Here is a 26775-nt window from a genome sequence, read left to right on the forward strand (position 1 = left end):
AAATGATTTTTCTAACCGACAGCGGGAAGTGGCCCAATCTCATAATGCCACGTACCTCTGTCAACCCTTAACTTGAACTCGGATTGGGCAACTGGGTTAATCAATCACTGACCTACTGATGTTTGAGTTACATCATTGTTTCAAGGTGAAGTGGCCTAGCTCGCTTATTTGTTTGTCGCTAAACTCTCACCGCGTAGAGGTATTTTCATCGTGTCACCATCTCAAATTGCGTTTTACAAAAGAGATCTTCTTGAATTATCCCTACGCGCAGCCTTCCTCTTGTTGGTGACATGGGATCTGGGCCTTACATTTTCATTTTAGCAGTTTCCACAAAATCAACAAAAATTGCATAAAAACAAGGGTTTCAAATTGAAACTTATAAAAGCGGGAAAGAAAATCATCCCAAAGATCAATAGATAATGCAAAATTAAATAAAGATTTTCAAAGAATTAAAACTAAATAACTAAAATTTCCTAAAGGTTACCTTAGTTCATCATGGATTTGGAAGAAGCAAAAGAGATAGGAAGATGGGTTGACGTTCTTGAAGAATTCTTTAGAGATTTTATTTAATTATTCATAGAATTACAAGCGATTTTTTGTCTAATCTTGATGGAAAACTAAAAATGAAGTGTCGATTAATTGTACAATGAGAAAAGAGACTTAAATAAGCCTAAATGACAGTTAAGGGGCAAAAAGCACGCGTCAAAAGTTTGGAGCGTTACAGTGCTTGGTTTGGGCACTGGCGCTTAAGCATTTTCATGCTACTGCCTTCATGCGTCGTTTTTTTGTATTGCGGCACTAGAGGCAACGCTCAACATCCTGAAATTACAGAATTTTCCTTCTAAGTTGTTTCGGCCCGTTATTGCTCATTTTAGCTTCATTTTGACCAACTCTTGTTACATTTGACTCATTGTGATGTCTAGATGAATATTTTATATAAAATAGTTAAGTTAGTGAATAAATGAAGTTGTGAAGGTTGAGTTAGACTCTAAAAGGCATGTCAAATATAATCATAATACGTAACCATCGTAACTGTTGTGATTGTTGTGTTGTACACGTCTTAAAAGTCATATATAGTAAATGTAATTCATCGATAGTTATTAATGAAGTGTATTATTGTAATTTTAATACGTATTATTGATTATTTTATTAGTTTGATCTTAATACTAAATCTAATATTTTCCTTCTCGACTTTAGAGTAAGTAGATAAGTGTTTCTTTAAATGGTGTCTTCAAAACTTGAATAAATGGTTCTACCTTCTCCATGGCATGATAAGGGTTTCTGTTTATTGGTTGGACGATAGGTAGAATGTTCATTAGAGGAGCACTAATATTTAAGAACTAAGAAGTAGCTTAGGGGTAAAACGATAATTTGACAACTAGTGTTACAGACATTTCTGAAGGACTAACTGGTTGTTATTGATTTATATTTGTAGACACATAAATATATCTACGGCGAGAATAGTTTAGTCATGAGTCTTTTATTTTATTCCTTAAATCAAATATCCTAAACCTAACCCTCTCATTTACGTGGGAGTTATTCGAAACATAGGCTTCCTCTCTTTGTCATATGTAACTTGCAAAATTGAAAGAAAAAGAAGACTTGTGAATACTTAAGAGTTTTGTGAAGAGAATTTGTATTGTTTTCCCTCAATTTCTATAAAAATAATTTCCAAAAGGTTTCAACTAACCTAAACTTCAAAACTCGTAGAATAGGGAGGTTTCCGTGTGGTTGTGGTTGTGTTCGGGATTGTTTAAATCCTAAAGGCGTTTGTAAATCATGAGTTCTTCAACGAGAATATATAAGCTTCAATATTCTCTGAATTTTATTTAAAAAAAACATGCTTAGTAATAGTTTTACAGTATTTTAATTTACTCTATGTTTTTCTAATACTGGTATTTCAATTTCTCAACTTAGTTGGAGTTTTGGTCTTGGTGTTTGCTTTTGTAGTAAGGGTTTTATTTCTTCAAAGATGACTTGAAAGTAACTCTTGTTTACTTTCCCGCAAAACTATAATGACACATTTTAAAAGGGGCACTCATTTCTTGGCTAAAATATTCATATCCTTTTCATTCATATAACTAAGTTTTTTATGCCAAAACTTAACCCTCATTTCATCATCCACTATATTTATTTCGCAATCTGTTGTCTTAGCCTCCTTGCAATACAATGAGAAATTCTTTTCTCCCTTACCTACCACCATATGTGGAAATCAAATTCATGTTAATATTGGAAACACCACTCTAAAAAAAAGTGCTTTTTTTTTACGCTTGTAGTTTTAATTATTTGACGTTTTTTTAAAAACGTCAAGAAAAAGTTATTTTAAATAAAAAACGTCAAGAATTTTTATAAAAAGATGGAGGTAGGAAAATTTTAATATGTATTTTTTCTTGACGTTTTTAAAACGTCAAGAAGTTTATATTAATTCTTGACATTTTTAAAACGTCAAGAGTTTTTATAAATTCGACATTGTTGACGTTTTCTAAACGTCAACCGATAAATATTTGTTCTTGATGTTTTAAAAACGTCAAGAAAAATCTAAATTCTTGACGTTTTTTATGAAAATACGAAACTGAGGTAATTTTCCAAATTTCTTGACGTTTTTTAGACGTAAGTGAGATAATTTTATTGACGTTTTAAAAACATGAAGTTGAATAAATAAGTGAAGAAAAAGGAAACACGCGCGTGGATTGTAGCTAGACAAACCGTAGAAACACGAAACGCTTCTTCACGCCTCTCTTTTGAAGATGAAATCGCTGTCCGACACGCCTCTCCTTCAAAAACGAAATGCCACCTGATATTCTTCACGCCTCTCCTTCGAAAATGAAACTTCATTTGCCGTGCTCCGTTTGTAATCGTCGTTGAGGAAGAACTTCATCTATACTTCGTTCGAAATTGTCGTCTGAAAACAAAACGAGCTTCATTTGAACTCCGTGTGAAATTGTCGCCTGTTCCATTCGAAAACGATGCTTCTTGATCACCGTGCTCTATTCACCGTGCGTCGCACTCCATTCATCGTGCTTCCTTGTACCACTGTCGTTTAAACTCTTGGAATTATGTTTAATGGTTCATCTCTCATTCTCTATTTTTTTCTTTGTTTAGGGATATTCGTTCCATTCCTTAAAGGTCAAAGTACTGAGGAGCAGCTACAGAAGTGGTTGTCATTGACATATAAGATGCAAATAATTGGTTGCTATGCTCAAACCAAACTTGGTCATAATGTTCAAGGGCTTGGAACAACTGCAATGTTTTATCCAAAGATAGACGAATTTGCCATACACAGTCCTACCACTAACCTCAAGCAAAGTAAGTATAGTGGAAGTTAGTTACCTCTTACCTGTATTAGATTGATCTGTATCAAACTTTGTTTCATCTTTCTATGCCAATAATTAAAGAATTTGTTTCTTATAGGTGTGCAAATTGAATGGACTAGATTGATAATTGAAGAGAAATTTTAATTAAATTTGATATTCCATGGATGATTTTTGAAGGAGAGTTTTTCGGTTGTTTTGATGGATCCTGAGAGAGAGAGAGGGGAGGTTATGGGGGAGGTGCAGCGGCGGCGGAAGAGAAGTGGCGTTGTTGCCTTATATACATACTTATCTTTTTTTTCCCTTCAATTTCAGTTCTCTGTTTTCAACGGAACTAAAAAAAATTCCCAAAGGGAAAACGATTGTTTTGAATTCAATAAAACATAGCAAGTACTTTTTCTACTTGGGTTTTGGGGTTTTATGAGAAAGAATCATATACTAAAACAAGTTTGTTGCAGGGGAGAAACAAGTTATATGAAGGCCATGATATGAATACTGCATTATATGTTGTTGCATTGAATCGCTGTTAAACTTGGATTGAATCATAACATTTAATTCTCTACTGATTTGGATTTTTAAGTTTGCTAATTTGATGGTGATCTTTTAAGCTGCTTCAACTATTTCACAAGCATTGAATGCTATTTTATTTTACTCAGTATACTGTATCCATTTCTTTATGTCAGTTTTTCTCTATTACGTGTTTAGAATATGTTGAAAAGAATAAACAGTACCCTAATGGACTTGAAGGAAATGCAGATTCTGGCAGCAAAGAAGATGAAACGGAGGACACTGATGGTGTGGAAGTGGAACATCTACACATTTCAGATTACCAAGGTTTTGCACTAATATCTTATTGATTTACTATAGTGATGAAGCTACCAAGCAAGTGATTGATGTTTGATTAATGACAAGAGTTGTTGTACTTTTGTTATCCATGACAATACCTTGTATTTAGTTTCCTTATAAAAATATATTACCAAGGTTTAGTTTCTATTATACTTGTATTTATCCATTCGGAAAAATTCGATAGATTTCGTGTACTTGGTTTCTTTATAAAAATGTTATCTATGTTATTGTTATATATGCAAGTTCTTATTTATATGTGTAGTAGTTTTGTGTTAAAATAGAATAATTGAATTACAGGAACACAAATATAATTGGATTACAATTAAATTGTTACAAACACTCATACTCTTGACGGTTTTTAACTGTCATTAACATTTGTATACTTGACGTTTATAAAACGTCAACGTTTAATATTCTTGACGTTTTTATCTACTGTCAAGAATTTTGGCTTTCTTGACATTGGCTTCAACGACGATTTTAAAACCGTTAAGAATAGTGATTTTTAACAGTTTAAAAACATCAAGAGAGTCTGTTTCTGTAGTAGTGAAATGTTCTTTCACATATATTCTTCAAAATTAGCCTATAACCATTCTTGGTCTCCAAGTGTACATCTCTGATGTCAATTGCTTTTGTTGATCTATCATTACCCATCCTAACCTTGCTAAAATCATCAGATGTATAGGAAGCAAAGAAATCCCTCTTTGATATAGCATGGATTGAAGCGTCACTGTTAATCACCCAACTGCTCTATTGTGTAGCAAGATTGATAATATCAATAATTGTTAAATGAGATGTTGAAATCTTCAATGCTATAGTGATTGTGTGTGCATCACTATCATCACCATTTTTTTTCCTTGCCTTTATCATTTCTATTATCCCTTTTAAATTTCTCACAATACTTTTTTATTTGTCCTATCACATGGCCATAATGGCACTCAACATTTGCAAAATTGATCACTCTTACTTTTGTTTCTATGTTTACCCATTGTACCTTTACTCTTACTGCTCCCCCTTGTTTGAGTAACAAGAACATCTGACTATGAAAAGGAACTCTAAGACTTTCTTCTTATATCCTCGTTCAACACACTACTTTTAACTAAGTCCACACTTAGTACACCATTTGGGGCTGAGTTTGATAAGAAAGTTTTAAATATCTTCCACTAAGTATGACAAGATACCAAGAACCCATAACCCACGTATGTCATCCTAAAACTTGACATTCATCCTAGATGACTGATTCAAGATATCTTGAATGTATTCAAGTGATCTAACATAGATGTTTCACCTTGATATTTCAACTCCATCATTGAAGAACATTTTATTATATTAATTGTTCATTTTATTATATTAATTGTTTTAGGGGCATGTAGCAACTCAAACTTGTTCCACATAGTTCCTTGCATGAGTTTCCTCGTAATATGGTCAACAAATTTATTTTCTACCTATAGTCTCATAATTTCACACTTTCCTATGACATAATTCTCATTCATTATCCGTTTTTCGAGCAAACTTCCCTTTAGAAAAAGCTAGAAGATCAAAATCATTCACATACAATATATCTTCCATTTTTATTTTTCATACTTTATAATTTGATCTATGAAGGGTAACCATTTTAGCTAAACTAGGTATCCGTATTCAACACAAGACAATCCTAATTAATTAACTAGCTTTGATATACCATTTTATTGAAATGAACATAATATCTTTGGATCAACTATCCGACTCTTGTATGAATCTAATAGAATACTATTCAACTTGAAACAACAACAAATAAATCAAGTATGGACACAAGAAATTTTAGCATGGAAAATCTCCTTCAAAATGAGGAGTAAAAGAAATACGAACGGATTAAAGTCAAATCATCACTATAATCAAAATATTGGGTATAACGAGTTTTTCCTTGTCCCAACTAGAGACATACATAGTTGATGTCTCAAGATGAACAATCTCGACAACAAATGACAACAATAATAAATAAATAATTAGAAAGATCTCACTTGACTTTGACAACCAATTACCCACTGTATCATACTATAGGTAGCTCCAAACGAAATCTCCACTGTCTAGATTGAGGACCATTGTTCCAAGAACTTGCCGTTAAAATTCCAACTTGTTCAAACAACAAATCGACCCTCAAACGATTGAAAGAATGGAGCTGAATGGTAGGCTATTTTCTGTAATTTTTCTTGTATGTCGTTAAATTTTTTTCATGATTTGCGTGCGTGTTTACTAACTAACAAACGGTGGTTGCAAATTGGTCATTAAAAATAACCTAATGGCCATTTTGGACCTTATTGGGCTTTCAATAAAAAAAAAAAAAGAGGATATTTGTATGAATGGCAAAAACCAGAAATGGTAGTTGGAATTTTGGTGAAATTTTGGGTGAATAAGTTTTTTGGCAAAAGTTTTGTCCCGCCCCATCCTTCAACGTGACTTGGCCTTTGCGTTGCAAGTTGCAAACACGACTTGAGTAGCCTTAATGTCTCTAAAACAAAATGTCATAACACTTAGTCTTAGACTTTGATCCTTGAACTTAACATGTAAACTTGAAACTTAACTACTAGGCGATAAACCTCACAAATGCATATTAAAACCAACAAACTTCTCTGATTAGCTTAACAACATGCATTTCAATATATAACAATTAGCAGATGGGCCCAAGTCCAAGCCCAACAAGTAGATAGGCTCAAACCCACCTAAAACCCGTTAAATTTCTTTATAAATAGAGATCTTTGTCATTCATCTAAAGGGATCTTTGGTTGAAGTAAGAATTGAAGACTCAAACTTCTAAAAAGCTCTCAAGACCTACAAGTTGTTCGGGATCAACATCTTTTGAAAGATTGAAAACTTAGAAGATTAAACTTTCCTTAGATTCCAGATGATTGATGCTCAAATTAACTTGCAACTATAACATCTTGAAGATAAAAAATCAAGAAGTTCTAAGTTTTTAACTTGTATTCGAGAGAAAACATCAAGTTAGTAAATACTAGAGATTGTATCCACCATATCAATTATCAATATACAAAGTTTAATTCTACGAGTTACATTTCTCCCAAAATCTTGTGTGAACATTTAAAAATAAAGTGTAAATATAAATTTTTTTTAGTGATAGACTCTATTATTGATATACTTCTATAGTGATATGTTCTATCATTAATAAATTATGTACTGATAATATGATCTATAAACTAGAACTAAATCTAAATTTTGCGTAAATATATTAATAAATACATGGAACTTCATTTTTGTATTTAGAAGTGCTTTGGTTCTTTATTTGGGATTTGGAGTAGGCCAGCGTTGCTTTGGTAGATTATGTCTGTAAAAGATATGGTTGATTTGGTGTATATGTGTATAAATAAAGTCTTTCCTCTTTACAAAATCAAAAATGAGGGGCAAGTTATGAAATAGTTTTGGATGGTGTGTGTGTCTCTTTTCTTCGTCAAGTTAGGTGACATGAATTATGATATATTATCCATGGAAGAAGTTGATGATTTTAAATTATATGTTGTTTTTATCAAGTTAGTTATTACTTTTGAAATTTAAACTTCCAATTGTTTTATACAAAGAAAAGAAAAGTCCAAACATGCAAATGGGTGTTTTGATATTACCATGATGGTATTATTTTACTCTTTTAAAGCTTTCCACATCCCGATCCCATCCCGATCCCAACCGGTCTGTTTGTTTTAAGTATCTTCATAGTTTTAAACCAATATTTTAAGAGATAAAAAGCACGAAGATAAAGTTCAATTAAGAAACACAAAAGTTGAAAACTATTGTTTCATAATCATTACGAACTTATATTGCATGGAAAACGTTTTGTTCTACATTTCTGTTCACTCTATTTCTTACATCCGATTTTCATCTTTTAGTTTTTTAAGCATAAGGATTGAGTTCTTAAATTTCAAAAACAAAAAATAGATACTTTTTTCTTTTACTTTTTCAAATTTTGCTTTATATTTTAAACTATATATTAATAAAAATAGAATACATATGGAAAAATTTTGGGAGTTCAAGTAGTGTTTATTGGCTTAAATTTTTATAAAAAAACCAAAATTAAAATGGTTACACATCAGACTTACTCTTTCTGTTTTTCATTTTGGAAAGAGAAAATACTTTTTAGTCCCATAATTTTTAATGATATATATAGATGTAATTAAACACTGAAATTATTAATTCCTGAATTTAGTTCTTGAAATTTTAAAATTAGGTTTGAAAAGTCACTCTTCACTGATGAAAGGGTTAAAAATAACGGATCTATCCACATTAAAAGCGAGGATAGGTTTCTGTTCACTAAAACATTGTCGGGAACCACTAAAGAAAGATCTCTAAATTGTTTCCACCTAATAATAATTTGCAAAATAGAAGATTTACTTTGGATAAGTGACAAATTTTTATTTAAATTAATAAAATAAAAAAATCAAAAAATATGAAGAAAAAAATTGCTCTAACAATGTTTTGTAAATGCGTCAACTAAGTGAAAAAATTGAATCCTAAATACAATTAGTCAAGCAATCACAAATACTCTATAATTAAAATCGAACTACCAACACACGCAATTAACACCTATCATCATCAAATCTCCACATAATTTTTGCATTAGTTTCATATTTTCTTCAAATCGTGCGCGTTCAAGTAGAAACGATTGGAGCTTCCAACTTCGTCCCCTTTAAACCCTTCAAAGTCTTTGTATCCACGACGAAACTCATCGTGAAACTCGTCGGAAACGTCGCCGGATCCTTATATCCTCTTGCCCGTAGCTAAACCAGTAAAAGTCGGTGAATCCAACCCAACAAACGTCAAAATGTCAGAACCCGAAGCAAACTCACAACCAATGTCGGATGTCGTCAAACGTTGCTCGAAAAAGCTCGTCGCAGCTGAAGTCAAAACTCTGATGTCTGCCGCACTTTTCTCCTCTCTTGTTTGCAAGAAAAAACCTCTCTCAGTGTGTTTGTCTCTTGCGTCGTTTGCCCCCCTCTCTTAATCTTCTTCATTTCTTTTCTAAAACCTAAAAGAAGAAGATTCAAATAATTGCAAAAATGCCATTGAGACATAATTACATTTTTAAATTTAAACTCAAAATGTTATTAAAAATATATTATATATTATTTAATAAATTTTTTAAAATATAAAAAATCTAAAAAAGCCTTGTATTTATATTTGGTATTATTTTAGGGGAGGATGTAAAATTTAAATTCAAACTGTTATTAAAAATATATTAGGTAATATTTAATAAATTGTTTAAAATATAACAAAGTAAAAAAATTTGTATATATATTTGTCATTATTATAGGAGAGGTTGCGACAATCTTGTCAAGTAACCAAATAGTAGATTTAGTTAGGATTTAACAAATTTGAATGTTGTTTGTCAAACATATTGTCTACGTGCTATTTTCAATATTATTTTGTCTCATTTTTTGAGTTATTCAAATACACTATATTTGCAATATATGAATTATCCTATACCCAGGGGAATTATACTATATCTTGATGACCAAGTTTTTTTATCTTTTTGTGTGCATTCCAAATCTACTATTTTTAACATCATTCTTACTTGACGTATACTATGTTTGAAGAATCTTAATTCTATTGATTATTATAAAGTTTGGTTAGCTAAACAATCGTGATTATGATTCAATGACACTATTTAGAAAATCGTTCTTATTGTTAGTTTTTAACAAATCCATCTTAAGGTTACATTTTTTGGATTGATCAACAAGTATATGATTATATGAGCAAATAAATATTAATATTTGAATATGTGATCATGATATAGAATGGATAGTTTATCACACTATTAAAAAGTATAAATTACAATGTAATTGTGCCAACAACATGCGCTATACATTATGTCAAATACTATGGAACTAATCTGGAAAGAATAATATTGTGATGTAGTATGTACAACTACACTATAACGTTATAGTAAATCAACGCAATCAAATTTGACCAATTTAACCAATAAATCGATTTTGTTAAATTAAAAAAAAACAATAAAACAAATAGAAAAAATTAAATATAATTAAATTTATACTTTCCTTATATTTTCTAAACAAATATTTTCAAGTAGGTTAATGAAATATATTTATTTACTAACCATGAAAATATTTTTAAGGAGCTCAATAAAATAAATAAATAAATTTGGAGATTATCAAAATAAATTAAAACTAATAAAATATTTAAAATTCCAATTCCAAATTCAAATTGTTATAAATATTTAAATTTAAAACTACTTGTTACAATTTCCTTTTTTTACATAGAAAGAAAAATTTCACACTCATTTGATATTAGCTTGCACTTAATTTCTTTTCTTTCAAATTTCATACAATAATTTTATTATGATAAAATAGGAATGGGGTATTTATAAATATAACAAAATTTTAGAATATATCTGATAAATTCTAAAATTTTGTTTTATTTTTAAATAGTTTTTTTTTCTTTGCATCTTGCTTAAACAGTTGTTTCATATAATAATTTTTTTCAACAATTAAACTTGGGTCATTTTTTTGAAAATTTAATAATGCATGTAGTGTAGTTTTATATAAACACCATGATTTAAGTTGACATATTACAAATCAAAAAGGAAAAAAAAAAAACAAAGTTCTACATATTAGACTTGGTGTTGGGATGGTTTTAAATTTGTTTTTTTTTTTTCACTTTGAATAACAAATCAGAGAATTTCCTAATCGAGTTTGACCTTAAGATTTATAAAAGTGCGCTATATATAATTTATTAGTCTATGTATTATAATTGGAACTTTAGAAGAGTGTACTATGCATATATATATAGATATGTATATATATAAACCCTAAAAACGCACTTCTACAATCTATATATTTTTTCTCTGGTAAAAAAGTTGATCTATTTTCCATCCATAAACATAACAAATACATTCTTAGTGAACAAAATAAATGCAGTGTAAATTTCTTTATTTCTTTCATTTGAAAACGCATATTGACTTTAAAATTTGGTTTAAGTCAATAAACAATTTGATTTGCAAATGGAGACATTTTCAAATATAGTAAAATAAACAAAAATATTTACCAAACATAAGAAAACTTTGCATTCAAAATGATAAACACAATATATAAAACATGTAAGATAATTAAATAAAACATGAAACACGAAATAAGTAGCTTTTAAATGATTTGTAAAACATGAATATATAGAAATTTTTGCATTTTTAAATAACCAAAGAAGTTAGACCAAGTAAAATTTCAATATAATATAGTGTATTCAACAACAATTTTTTTTTAAAAAAAAATAAAAACATTAAACTAAATATGGTAAAACAAACAAGAATAAACCATACATATGAATAGCATGTATTTGACATTAATATAAATTAAGCTCATCCCCACAAAAAAGAAGCCACCATTATTCTTCCTCTACTTCCCTATCATCTGCTCCTTGGCGATCGTGGCTGATAAAACGACATCAAAGCTTAGCCATAAAGATGGCTGCAGCAACGTTGAGCATACGCACCACCCTAGCCATCGTGACTTTACTGCTTGTCGCGGTTGGTTGTGATGCTTTTATAGCTTCCAAACCAGTTTTCAACCTCAGTTCCGGTGAGTTTGAAGTAAAGTGTTTATGATGATTGAGATATGCTTTTATAATTTAAAAACATGGTCTGTGTACTTACTTGGGATATGGAGGGACTAATTTGCATAGACTTTGATATTTGTACCCATGAAAAGAATTTTGAAATCCTTGTTGATTTCAGTCCTATTTTTCCTTTCCATTTTTTTAACTAAAAGAGTTGATTTCGGTAGCTTTTGTTAAAATGTGAAATATATTGTAAATTTGGTCAAATACTACCTCTTCATTGTTATTTTTAATATAAAAATTGTTATTTATTACCGTTATTATTTTCACCCAAAAAATTGAAAACGTATTCAAATATTATATTTTCTTGAATAAAAAAAGTGTTACAGTTAATATAAATAAAAATTAACTTTGAGGGACGTATTAAAAAAAAACTTTTAGAGATTAAATTTAAGATTTATTAAAAATACAAAAACTAAAATTAAACATGCTTAAAGACTAAAATCAAACTAGAATCATTTTTATTAATTTTCTCATCCTAAATCGGCAATTATCATGCAGCTATATGATCAAATATCCTTTTAAGAGTTCTAAATTAAATAAAACTGAAGTTTAGTATTATTTTGAAAAGTAACTCAAATTAAACTCACGAACAAAGGTTGTATGCCCTAGATCTTGGGAAACGTCTGATTGGAGATATCGACACCGATTTTCTAATGGAGTCGCATGTGAGTCGAATTTTAGCCGAGCTAAGGTTCGAAACAATGAGAACTCCAAATGCAAACTCTGCATCGGTGGTCAATTGTGAACGGCCGCCACGCTATGATAGTTGCCTCGGCGAAGCAAGGGATAATCCTCCATCGGAGAACTGTGACCCTTACAACCGCGCCAATCCCTGTTAAGTTATGAGAAAAAAAGAATAAAAAGGTCTGACAACTTCATTTTACATTAAGAATAAATGTAATCAACACCCATATACAGTGGTAAATAAGTTCGTTTTCATATATGTTTGATCAAATTTGTGATTTTTTTCTTTCTTGTTTAGTTGAACATCGAATGGAACTACATATATATAATTTGATGTAAAGACGGTTCTTCAGTGTTAAATAAGATGTCACACAATATGTCAATTCTTTACTAGATCATTCTATTGAACTGACTTTGTACTCTTACATTTTTACTCCTAATATATTGAATCATGAACTTTTTTATCTTCCCTACTTTCTTTATCATTTACAATGAACAGCTAAATCTTTTAAAGGTTGGGTCCAATATATCATCATTCTAACGAACATAACACTTGGTTAAAACTCATTTTGTTTAGTGTATGCTGATTTCTTTTTTAATGCTTGCTTTCATCTAGCTAATCGAAACAAATAGATCAATTAGTTAATTGCGTGAGAAAGTAAACAAATGTGAATCTCACTGTGCAAAATAAGAAGTACCTTTAGAGCTAAAGGCAACTCAACCTAAAGTTTAAGTATAAGCGTCAAGCATGTTTCATAGAGATTTGATTTGTGTGTGCATGGCTCATGCACCAAATAGTGAGATTTTAGTTGTGGTTAAAACATAATTGAGATTTAATTGAAAGTTCAAGTGAATGGTGATTGCTTTTCGCGACCCTACTTTTATCCATAATATTTTACTTAGCTTCAACAACTTTTCAACTTTTTACCAATCATCATTTTTCATTTGGTTGTTTATGTATTTTAATTCTTTTGAATAAATGATACTTGAATCATTTAGAGCTGCTGAGAATCAATCTGTAAACCATCCACAAATTAATTGAGTCAACAAAGTAAGTTTATACTTGCGGTTAATTTAGGAGAACTTGTATGATAATGGGGTTAAATTTAGGAAAACTGACCAAACTAGTACATTTTTTGTTTTATATTTTAAAAGTAGCACAATTTTTTAAATTCATAATTTTATTTTTCTCGAGGTCAATCTCGACTGAGATTGATCATGAGATTCTCCCCAAATTTAAAAACCTCTTTGAATGATTTATCTCAACCCCTTTCGGTCGAGCGCATCATCAAGATTGAACTTTAACTTAAACTAATTGGCCTAAAAATGACTAACCCCCAATAAGAAATAGGTTGGTGGAGTGAATGATGGAGAAACTTTCATGTTGACCATTGCCATAATTGGGGAAATTGACAATATCATTGACATAATGCTTATGTAGTATGATCTCGGGGCAACTTTGGCCTGAGATCATGCTACATAATTGGAAAAATTGGCAATATCATTGATATAATGCTTATGTAATATGATCTGATCAGGACCGTGCGAGCCCTAGCTCTCAGGACAACTTTGGTCCAGTATCTATTATACTACTACAAAAATTGAATTACTTGACATTAATACAGTGTCATGTAAATCTATACTTGACGTTTTAAAAAGCGTCAAGTAATCGACTGTCAAGTATAGTTCTATTACTTGACACTAAAAAAACGTCAAGTACTCTATTGCTTGACATCATTTTTGTGTCAAGTAAGATAGTATACTTAACAATATTTACACGTCGAGTAAATTATATACTTGACTCTATTTACCTGTCAAGTGAGATAGTATACTTGACACTATTTACAAGTCGAGTAAGATATATATTTGACTCTATTTACCTGTCAAGTGAGATAGTATATTTGACATTATGTATATGTCAAGTAAAATTTTATAGTTGACACTATATATCCATCAAGTAAAATGGTATATTTGACTCAAATAAGATAGTATATATGACATGTATTTAATGTCATGTATACCATTTATTAATATATTAAATATACTAAATTTTTCTTTTTTCATTTTTTATTTCATGCATTACATACATTTGCTTCAATAAGACATATCCATAAACAAAACAAATTCTCCAACGAACAATTATACAACAAAAAAAAAGGACAAAAAGTTTAGTATAATATGTAAACCAGCAATAATTTCATTATTCTCAACAATGTCATCAACAATTACACAATTCCAATCCAATATAGCCAACTAAAATTTCCTATATGTGTCCTATTCCAAAATATTAAATGATAATAGTTGTCTTATATAATCAAAATTGAAGCCTATCCCCATATATCTTTTGCCCTCATAATGGCTATGAACAAAACGTTTCCACAAAAAAGGTTATGAGCATTCTCATATCTTAGCCATTTACAAAATTAACATGATCATATCTAGGTGTGTCTATCATATGTACCGAGCTAAAAATCCAGCCCACTCCCCTCGTCTATCCAATTCAAGCTGTGTGTATGGGCTTCTTGTATCAATCTATAAAACATAAAAAGTAGAATACACTTTGTAAAATATTTGAGTTAGTCATAATATACTATCTATAACTTTACAATGTAAATAGTTTAAAAACATACCGCACCAGTGATAATGTTTGTGTCCTTAGTCACAATTTCTTGCATGTATCTCATGACATAATATTCACATTCAACCGTACCTACTTGTAAAGAACACTATAACACAACCAATTAACAATGCATATATATTATATTATGTGCTAGATTAAAATAAAAATTATTTTATAAATATATTTACATTTACCAGTATATGCATGATTGGCTACTATAGCAGGATAGCCACACATAATACAACTTAAAATATACAATAACTGTGTAATATATACATGATTGGCTACCAATGCTACGGGGCTACCAAGGCTACAGGATTGCCGCACAGGATTGCATCAAGACCAAGGCTATGGGGCTACCAAGGCTACAGGATAGCCACAAGATAGTATGACTCAAAATATACAATAAGTGTGTAGTATTTGCATGATTTCCAAATGAGAAGAATGATTACATACCTCAATCATATTGTATATTTTTTCTTTCAACTCAGTCTGTAATGCCCAAAGAAAAGGTAAATATATATATATATTTTTTTTTATTTTTATTTTAATATTAAAAAATTTCTTTATTTTTTTTCTTTTCTCTTCTTCTTTTTCTTTTTCTTTTCTTTTCTCCCTTCTTCTTCCCCGTGCGACCGCGACCCCCATCCATCTTCTCCATTCCGTTCTCCATCTCCGTTCGCGAAGCAGCCTTGCAGCAGCCGCCTCGTAACTGTCTGATCCAGATCTGCGGCGCCGTTGCTCTTCCGCCGCAGCCCAGCCGTCTCAGCCGGTTCTGTCTCTGTCGAAGCCACGGTTCTGCAACCGTCTCCGCCGTCTCTATCTCCGTCCGCGAGGCAAGTCACACGCCTCAGTCACGAACAGCCTCGCCGACGCAGGTCACGCCGCATCGCACGAGTTCGGCTACGTTGCCGGGCTACTCCCGTCCGCGCGTAACTGCTGTTGAACGTCCGAACCATTCTGTCTTCGTCGATAACCGCTGTCCCATTTACGAATCGCGGACCGGTTCGCGTGCAGAAGTGTTTTGCACGATGTCTTTTGTGTAGATCCTGCGGCAACTTCTATTTAACGTCGATGGTCAAAGTCTTGTTACAAGATATTGGTAAGGATGAGATTGTTCGGTAATAAGGTCTTACATTTGTAAATACATTAAGATGTGATGTTGTTTAATTGGTTGAATTGATCTTTGTTCTTGAAGGCGACATCAGTGATTTCGAGTTAGTGTCCTTGAGTTACGCCTTAAGCTTTGTTGGAGTTCGATTTTTTACTCTTGGGGTTTGTTTGTTGAAGTTAGTTCGACTAAGTAATTTTACATAAAGATCCAGGTAAGGGATTTTCTACTGGACTCAATTGTGATTGTGAACTGTATGTGTGTTGAATGTATACTGTGGGTTGACTGAAAATATATATGAATGTATATGAATTGAAGTAGACTTGTCGTCGAATGTATGTCGTGATTGTCATGGAATCTATATATAAATGTGTGTATGTGGACAGGACGGAGATTGTAGATTGTGTTTGTATGAGATTCTCGTTTAGATTGGGTGTATGATTACGCTAAAGTATGACTGTGTGCTGGTGAACTGAGGGGTGCATTGACTGTATAGTGGATTGACTGATGTATTAGCATATTATTGACAGACATATGACTGTAGTAAAATAAGTTGACTGTTAGGATGTTGAAAGAAAGAACTTTGTGACTTGAAGTAACTGAAAGATGGGTTGAATGGAATGAGGGGAAAATTGTTAGATTGTATTGGGATGTTTACCTTGTAGGTGTCCCACGGGATCACCAATTTATTGTGCACCTTCGGGAGCATTAGACTGATATGTGTTTCTGCAGAACACTAGACTGATATGTACGTCCCTCGGGGCGTTAGACTGATATGTACGTCCCTCGGGGCGTTAGACTAAGATGTGTATCCTACGGGATCACAAGACTGCGACTGTACAGGGTGTCCCAATAGAACTTTAACAATTTATTTTCCCCTGACGAGACCAGTAGAGGGTCTCTTACTGAGTATTTAAATACTCACCCTTCTTATGTTTAAATTTTCAGGCAAAGGTAATAAAGGCAGCAAACAGGCGAGGGGCAGGAAGGAAACGTGATGCCATAGGAAACGTGTTTTTGCTTCCGCTTATGGGTTCTTGTGAGGTTTAAAATGAATTGAAATTTAGTTTACAAACGTTTGTTGTAAATATTATTATTTTATGTTTTCTTGAATGTTTAAAAATCAGGCCTGACTTGAAGATGTTTTTTTTTTTAATTGTTTACGTTTTGTTTTATATTAATCAAAGTCTTTATTTGTTAAAATTTAACGATCTCGACTTACTTAGAAAAGTTGGGTCGTTACACAGTCGGCACCAGCTTCCAAGATGCATGTGTAATTGGGATATAATGATGCACACAAGATCCAATTTGAGGGTCTAATTTAATTTATGAATCCTAATTCAAGACAATAATCATTAAAAACCCATTAATTTACATATTAAGAAATATTTGAATTGCCTTTGAATTGCCTCATACACCCATTCTTTTTAGTGTATAATTAAATTTGACGGTCTAATTTAAAAATATAGATAAGTTGGATCACTTAAATATTAATTTTGAAAGTTCAAGGAAGTAAATTTAACATTGTCATTATACTTTAGAGACAATATTTGTCATTTACCATAAAAAAAAGTACAAATTGTAATTGAATTGCATTTGATGGCATTCATCTAAAGTATGAATCTTACCAATAATAGTAAATATATCAATTCATTACTCATTACTATAAAAAAAAAAATGGCATTCAAAAGTATGAATCTTACAAAGAGTAAATATACCAATTGATTACTCATTACTATAAACAAATCAATATGATAATTATAACCATAATGACAACAAATTAATTACGGTCTAAAACATCCAAGAGTCACCCTTAATTTTTCATTACTCATTCCTGTAAAAAACAACAATAAAGAAAAATGATGGTCTTCTCTATTTGTCAATTAGATTATACCATTTGTTTACGAATTTGAACATAAACAACATAAACATATAACACAAATAAATATAAATATACGAGAGTCATTCTCAATTTTCTTCCCTTTGTGTTTTTCTCACTTTGGGTTTACAATATCATCCTTAATTACAAGATATAAATCAAATTCAAGGGAGCATTATTCATTGAAAAATGTTAAATACAATAAGAATGAGGAGCATAAAAACCTTTGAACGCGGAAGCAGTTCGCCGTGCGGAAGTTGTTCGCTGCGTGGAAGCCGTTCGTCGGGTTGAAGCTGTTTGCCGGGTGGAAGTTGTTCGGCGGGTGGAAGCGTTCGTCGTGTGGAAGCCATTCGCCGTTTGCCACTCTGTGTTGTGTGGAAGTCGTCCGTCGATTTGAAGAAGTGGTCGTTCGCCTGTGTTGTGTGGAAGCGTGGAGATGAGAATAGGGTTTCATCGTGGAGACGTGAGGGATTACTAAATATAGGGAAATAAAATATTTTAATATATTTATTTGATATTTTTAATTAAATGAATTTAATAAATTTAATTAAAATATTTCAATAAATATATTTGATAAACTTTTCAAAAAATTATTTTTTTCATATATAAATATAAAATAAAACAAGCTTTTTTAACAATATATAAATATAAATTTTTCCATATATATTGTTTTAAGGTTAAAACTTGGAAAGCAATACATTTTTCATCTTTTCATTGGATACCTCTTTTAACAATATATAAAAGGAAAGAAGTGTTATTGAGGAAGTTGAAAAAAAAGCCCACTAATCATTTTTAATAATCAACATGAAAATTTCTATAGAAAAAAATGAAAGAGACATTAAAAAAGAAAGAAAATTACATGAGTTTTGGTTAACTTTTGAGGAAGATCCATGTATTGATCATGAGAATATAAAGATTTGAGATGATGAATATTTTTTGAATTAGGAAAGAAGGTTTTTATAGGAGAAATTAGGAATTGATAATAGAAAATAAGTTGAAAGGGTGAAAATTAGAAAACAATGGATTTGTACCTTGTTTTCAATTTGTTATTATTATTATTTTTCTTTATTTCTTAGTTTTTGATAATATATTTTTTAATTATATCATTTTTTAAAAAATTAAATAGAGCGGTTTGTGAGTTTTTGTTTCAATTTATTTGTTTTTATTAATTTATTTTTAATTTTCGCTATCATTAAACAATTTTCTTAAATTATGTTTTAGGTTTCCAAGATCTTCAATCTTTCCATAAAAAGAAACGAAAAAAGAAAAAAGAAACCCTAAATTATTTTGATTTTAATTTTTTTGGGTAAATAACTGAATTGAGTTATATATGCTCACTTTAATAAAATGATTTTTTTATTAAACAAAACTTCATAAAATCAAGTTGATGTGCGAGAACTTAATATTATATCACTTACCAATACAATATTTAGATATGCATCTCCTGGATATCACCTATTTTTGTTTATCAAATTGTCTAATCATGTCACAAAATTTGTAATTTTTTTTATGTGAGTAGTGATAAATGATGTGTAAAAGTAAATAATTATGGAGATATACCAATAAATTGGATCTATTATTAATCTACACTACAAAGTAAAAACTAAACAATGGAAAAAGTTGATCCATTTAAAATTTATTAAAATGTTTCAATAAATTTCATTAATAATCATTTCAATAAAATATTTTAATGAATTTCTTTGATGAAATATTTAAATAAATTTATTTAGTGAAACAGTTCAACAAATCTGTTTTGGTAAAATATTTCAATAAATTTATTTTAACAAAAGATAAATTTATTTTAACAAAAGATTTCAATAAATTATTTTAGTGAAAGATTTCTAAAATTTTCTTTAATAATCTTTTCATTACAATATTTTAATCAATTTATTTAGTAATCTTTTCATTAAAATATTTTATAAAATTTATTTTTAAAAATATTATCAATAAATTTATTTAAAGGAAAATTTTAAATAAATTTATTTTAATGAAAGATTTCAATAAATTTATTTAATTATTTTTTATTAATTTTTTTAATAAATTTATTTCATAATATTTTCGTTAAAGTTTTTAACAAATACATTTAATAATGTTTTCATTAAAATATTTTAATATTTATTAAATAAGCATTTCATCAAAATACTTTGATAAATTTATTTAATGAAAGATTTCATTAAAATATATAAATTTATTTATAAATTTTGTATAAAATATTTTAATAAATTTATTTAATGAAATATTTTCAATAAAATTATTTAAAGGAAAGATTCAATAAACTTATTTTAATGAATTCAAAAAATTATTTTAGTGATAAATTTCAAAAAATTTATTTAACAATTTTTTATTAAAGTATTTTAATAAATTTATTTAATAAAATTTTCATTAAAATGTTTTAATAAATTTATTTAAAGAAATGGTTTCAATAAATTTATTTAAATAAAATATTTTCAATAGGTTTATTTAAAAGAAAGATTTTAATAAATTTAATTTAAGTAAAGATTTCAACAAATTTATTTTAGTCAAAGATTTGTAAAAGTTTGTTTTAGTGAAAGATTTCAAAAAAATTATTTAATAATATTTTAATAAATTTATTTAATGAGTTTTTCATTAAAATATTTTAATAAATCTATTTAAGGAAATATTTTCAATAATTTTATTTAAAGGAAAATTTTCAACAAATTTATTTTAACGAGAGATTTTAATAAATTTAATTTAATGAGAGATTTCAAATTATTTAAGTGAAAATTTTCAAAATATTTATTTTCATAAGTTGATTTTTAAAAAAATTATTTTAATAAGTTGATTTTAAAAAATTATTTTAATAAGTTGATTTTTATACTTTTTATTTTCATATTTTTAAACGTTTTATATTTGATATTTTGGCAATTGACATTTTAAAAGTGTTAAATAAAAAATGTTAACTATACTTGACGTTGTTTTCGCGTCAAGTAAATGTCCACTATACGTGACACGAAAAAAACGTCAAGTAAAATCTCCACTATATTTGATGCGAATAAACTGTCAAATAAATATTCACTATATTTGATGCGAAAACCATGTCATATAAAAGTTAACGTAAAAAATTTATTTTTTAAAACCATACCTGACATGTTTTTTGTGTCAAGTAAATGTTCACTACTTTTAACCCGAATAAAATGTCAAGTAAAATCTACTTTATACTTGACGCAAAAAAAAAAAAAAAAACGTCAAATAAAGCTAACATAAAGTAATTAAAAAAATTTCGTGAAAACTTCATATTTTTTAAGACTATACTTGACGTTTTTTCTTTAACATAGTTCATACTTGACGTTTTTTTAATAAAAACGTCAAGTATGTAAAAGTTGCTAGCGTCAAGTAAACCAATTTTTGTAGTAGTACATATATGATACCAATTCGTCCCAAGTCGGTTATTGTGATTCTGATTGGGCTGGTTGTTCAAATCACAGGAAGTCTACTTTAGGAGGTTTTTTCTTAGGCAACAACCTGATCTCTTGGTTCATTAAGAAGCAAAATTATGTGTCCTTATCTACAGCGGAGGCTGAATATATTGCAGCTGGTAGTGCTTGTTCCCAGCTCATATGGATGAAACAAATGCTTGCAGAGTATGATTTATCGCAGAAAACTATGATTGTTTATTGTGGAAACATGAGTGCCATTGATATTTCCAAGAATCTTGTTCAACATAGTAGAACCAAGCATATTGATATAAACCATCATCTTAATTATTCAAGATCTGGTTGAAGAATAAGATTATTTCTCTCACTCATGTTTGGTCAGCACTTGAGTACGCAGATATCTTCACCAAACCCCTTGATACGGCTTCTTTTGAGCACCTACGAGTTGGACTAGGGGTTTGTCTCAAGCTCACTTAACAATTCATAAAGGTGTGTTCTTATGGGCTTTCTATTCACCTGTCCAAGCCCACTTCTTATTGAGGCTCATGGGCAGTTGTTTTGCACTCTTTCATTTATTTCAATTTTGGTGAAAGGCGAGAACCGTTGTTGGAAGAATTTCTATCATCTTCAGTGTCTTTAGTCTTGCTTCTTGATCACAATGGTGAATACACGTCGAGGATACTATTAAGAACCCTTTGTTCATCCATGAAATTTTGTTGTTCGTCTCAACATGCATGGGGTGTGCATGCACGAAAAATGGTTTAAAAGCATTCCTTCGCACCGTTCGTATGTTCATCTTGCTGATCGTGGTAAGATTCCTCAAACCATTAGTTTTGATAGCTCTTCCTCTATTCATGCTGAAGCGCTTGGTGTTTTCCATGTGTCCATTGATTTGGATTCTGGGTTTGTTTCTCGTGATACCGTCCCTTCGGCTGAACTACATAAATCTCATTTTGGTTTAACTCCTTCCACTTCCAAGAGCCATGGACAAGGTTCGATTCCTTCTTCCTTTAAAGGTAAGGGGTCTATGGCTTCGGGGCCTTCCAAGAGTTTATCTTATTCTACTAGTAGTTCCTCGAAAACCCTTCCCCAACAGCGATCCTCTGATCCTCTCTCGGGCACTATTCCCTTTGTATCTCCTCCCCATGATTCTCTGAGTGTTCCATCTACTCCTTCCTTGCCAATGGTTCATGGATCTGTTCCATCTCCTTGTGCGATAGAGTATTCTGTCCATACGTCCCTAAAGAAGTCCAAAAGCTCCATGAGGCCTCGGGTTGTCACCACCAAGATTAGTCAACAGAAACTTTCTTGTAATATTCAGTTTGTCCTTTGATGACATTACCTTTCATCATGAAGAGAATGCTCAGAGGTGAAAGTATGTGGTGTAACAACGTTTGGCTGATGAAGTAAATGTCTTTGATAGGCATCAGTCCTGTGTTGGGATTATGGAGTTGATTAGTTAGTCTGGTCTATCTCGAACTATCTTGGATGTTGACCCATTTTATCCCAAACTAATTCGGGAGTTATTGTCAATCTACCGTCTGATTTTGATGATCTCAGTAGCAATGATTATCATACCATTCATGTGCGTGGATGTCGAGTTGTGATCTCCCCATATGTCAACAATACATTTCTTTGTTAGGTCACTTCGTTGAATTTTGCCATGCCTACTCTGTCCATTGTAGAATTAGTTTATGTCCTAACTGGTGGCACCCTTACTGTTTGGCCCATGAATGACATTCTTGTTGCCTCCTTGTGCGTCAAGTACACCATTCTTCACAAGATTGGGATTGCTAACTGGTTTCCCTCTTCCCATGGCTTCAGTGTATCTATTGCTCTTGCTACCTACTTGTTTCAAATTGGTACAGATGCTTCTGTTGATGCTGGTCTGTTCATATATTTCCATCATTGAACTTGTAACCTTGATTACCTACCGTGTCTCATTGATCACATCATTTTTGTAGTGGTCATTGTCTACTCACGTAGCATATGGTAGCCTAGGCAAGGAAAGTCCGAGTACTGATGTTGTCATGTGTAGTGGTTTTGTATTGAATGTTAGAAGCAGTACTAGAAGTACTTGGAATTGAAATATCAATGAAGTTCTTGCAATCCACATAAGCTATAATTTTGCGTTAGATTTCTTTATGAATACATTTTAATTTTGCTTACTAGGCAATCGACACGTTACTTCTCAAAGAATATCGGCGTAGACTGTTTGGACGATCACATCTCCATTTCATCGTAGAGAGGGAATTGGGGTGGGGCATGGAAGTGCACCGTTTTATAATTGACACTTGTGTTTCGTGACACTACACCACATGACTAAAAGAGAATCCAAAAACATATGATTCACAGCCAACACAATTTTGTTTGAAAAAAGCTGTCCTAATTTACTTTGAAAGTTCATTTCTATTTTCATCAAATGAGTTTGTCAATCCAAATTGGATCAAAGTACATTGAAAATTAACATTGTTTTTCCTTGGAAAACCATGGAAATTGAACTATTGAAAATCAATGTTATAACACAGTAACAAATAACAATGAAGTAACAAAGAAGTAGCAAAACATCACATCAAAATGTTAAGAAAATAATAATGATTTGTTTTAAAAAAGGGACAAAACAATAAGTAGGAACAACGAATAACACTATTGAAGTCGACCAAAATAATGAATATAACACTATTTAGACATTAATATATAAAATTAAGCTCATCGCCAAACTCAAAAGGATCCCCTCATTCTTCTTCCTTCCCAAATCCTTAGGCCCATTCCTCCGCCTCCCATAGCCGTTATCAAAACCAGAAACGGCAATGGCGACTGCACCAGCGCTGATGATACCAGCCGCCATGGCGATGATGCTTATGATGCTCATTCCAACTGCATGCGGCGGTGCTCTTACATCCTTTAAACCACTCAACAACCACACTTCCGGGGGTAAGTTTGCCAATAAATTTTAAATCTTTTTTTATTCAGCAAAATACTTCTAATAAATACTTAGACGAGGAGCTTCCTTTCCTTCAAATGCTTGGTACTTAAAAGATAAAAATATTTGGCCTTTACTCATTTTGGTTATTCATACGTTCTACTTTTTAGATTTGCTCTAATACTTAATCTTTACACATTATCAAAAAGTCAATTTTATTAGTACTCTATTTTTAAGATTAGTGTCTAATAAGTTTACAAAAACTAAAAATGTATTTTAACTTCACTTTGGCATTGAAAACATAATTATATATGTACATGTATTTATATATAAATATATATCATCCTTAATATATTTAAAAGGCTAAAATTATAATTATAATTATAGTTTTTAACGTTGATGTTTAGGTCTATTTGATCTTTAGACTTTAAAAAATCTATGTAATAAGTCTTTCTTGAACTTTAAGCGTCATTTGTTTCCGGATTCATTTTCATTCTTGAGTTTTCAAAATTTAAAAAATATAAAAAATAATTAAAACGTGTTTGATATACTTGTTTTTAAAAAACTATTTTAAAGAAGAATGTAGAAATTTTCAAATAATAAATTATCATTTTTTAAAATAATAAAAGAAAATTTTTAAAAATAACAAGTTTTACAAAATACTTACCATCTATAGTAAATTATAGTTATCGATATGTTATAGTGATAGTAGACTATCAATGAATAAAAATTTTTGCTATAGCTTGTAAATATTTTAATTTATTTTGCTATTTTTAAAAATATCTTTTCTTTTATCATATATCCAAACTATCCGTTCCTTTAAACTCTTTCGGTATTCACTTCATTTTTACAAATCTTACCTGATCTTTTTTTTTTTTTTGTTTTATCTTTACAGAATTTAAAATTTGCACCATCTCATATTACACAAATGGGAGAAACTTGAAAAAATAATTGATAAAAATTCAAATTAAAAATTCATGTAAACATAAATTAGTTCTAAGATTTGCAAGATAATACAAGATTAATAAAGATGACTGAAGAAAAATTGAGAGGATAATTTGAAAGATGGCATAATATGTGAAAAGTTAGGTCGTTTTCAGTGTTCATCATAGACAAATTAGCATGGACCAAGATCCTGAATATATATTTGCACTTTCTTGGTTAAGTCTTAGACATAATAAACACCAAAATTCTATATATTTGAGCTTTGATGAAATCTTACACAGATAAACATCTAAATCTTACTTAATGTATAGAAAATTTTGATCTTTTCTAAAATTTGAAGATGTCAATGAAGTCATCCTCTAAAATCTATTTTTATCATTAGTAAGTTCATATGAAAATTTGAAAAATTATTTAAGATTGGACAAAGATAATTAGAAATTGTTTAAGAGACCAAAGATTTGGATGAGATTTGAAAAGATTAAATAACATTTAAAACATTTAGTAGAATCTCATTATAAATCCTACAGAGATTTCACTAAGAAAGTTCAAAATACTTTACAACAGAAAAGTTAACTTTACTTGACTAAATCTCGAACAGAAAAAAAAAAAAAAAAAAAAAAAAGAGTTTAACATATTTTCGAAGTGTTAGTCTTAAAAAGTTAAACTTAAAAAACCATTTATGATAATTTTCTACAACAAAAGCTTCACGATAATATAATTTTGTTCAAAACAAAAGAAACTTTTGGATTGGGTGTCTAAGTTTTCAAAATGCACCTATGACTAAAAGCATATTTACCAAAAATCGAACTTTTTCATTGTTTTTAGATAAGTTAAAAATCATTTTTAGTTCCTAAGCTTTTATAAAAATGACAATTTAGTTGTTGTATTTTAAATTTTATAATAATTTATATGGCGATCTTATTATAGAGAAAATTTATTTTAACTTCTAACATTGTATATCTATTGTTTGACCACAAGTTTTTATTTATTTATTTATTTTTGTATTTAAGAAAGTATAAATTATAAAATTTTTGTGTTTGTGTGGAAGGTGGTTGAGAAGTTAGAAAATGATGGAATACGTAAATGATTATGATGGAAACACTAAAATAATGAAAATTGAACACAAATTGGAAAAAAAAAAAAATTGTTTGTTTGATTAGGTTTAGTAAAATACATGGTTGAAGAGGAGGATATTAAATCAAATTTCGTAATGGAGTCGCACATCAGCAGAATGTTGGCCGATTCTCAAGACTTCGAAACAAGCTCAACTAACAACGCCACCCAAGTTTCCGCCGGCGAATGCGACCGGCCGCCCCGCTACGACAGCTGCCTCGGCGTTAAAAGGAATACTCCGCCACCACAAAATTGTAGCACCTTCAATCGTGAACATCCCTGTTAGTTCATAATTAAATACAAACCCTATCTTTAATTTTATTTTAGTTATAAGGTTAAA

General features: G+C 30.2%; 3 protein-coding genes across 4 annotated transcripts; all 3 read left to right on the forward strand.

Annotated features, from left to right (window-relative positions):
- The first annotated feature begins 2716 nt into the window (after positions 1-2716).
- LOC116402866 (putative peroxisomal acyl-coenzyme A oxidase 1.2) lies at positions 2717-4394 on the forward strand. Of its 2 annotated transcripts, none has more exons than XM_031883273.1 (3): positions 2717-2982; positions 3103-3306; positions 3412-4394. In XM_031883273.1, exons 1-3 carry the CDS (start codon positions 2967-2969, stop codon positions 3456-3458), a joined length of 267 nt encoding a protein of 88 aa, XP_031739133.1. In that variant the 5' UTR covers positions 2717-2966; the 3' UTR covers positions 3459-4394. The 2 variants fall into 2 exon arrangements, with proteins under 2 accessions (XP_031739133.1, XP_031739132.1); XM_031883272.1 differs by having other exon boundaries at positions 4068-4394.
- Positions 4395-22184: 17790 nt separating this feature from the next.
- On the forward strand, positions 22185-22787 carry LOC116402915 (putative protein TPRXL). Its single transcript, XM_031883395.1, has one exon. The coding sequence runs from the start codon at positions 22185-22187 to the stop codon at positions 22785-22787; it is 603 nt and encodes a 200-aa protein (XP_031739255.1).
- A 1384-nt stretch (positions 22788-24171) lies between these two features.
- Positions 24172-26775, forward strand: LOC105434882 (hypothetical protein). The gene is made up of 2 exons (XM_011653091.2): positions 24172-24388; positions 26483-26775. The coding sequence occupies exons 1-2, from the start codon at positions 24265-24267 to the stop codon at positions 26719-26721; spliced, it is 363 nt and encodes a 120-aa protein (XP_011651393.1). The 5' UTR covers positions 24172-24264; the 3' UTR covers positions 26722-26775.

The sequence above is a fragment of the Cucumis sativus genome, chromosome 3 (assembly GCF_000004075.3).
Source record: "Cucumis sativus cultivar 9930 chromosome 3, Cucumber_9930_V3, whole genome shotgun sequence".
Taxonomy (NCBI): Eukaryota; Viridiplantae; Streptophyta; class Magnoliopsida; order Cucurbitales; family Cucurbitaceae; genus Cucumis; species Cucumis sativus.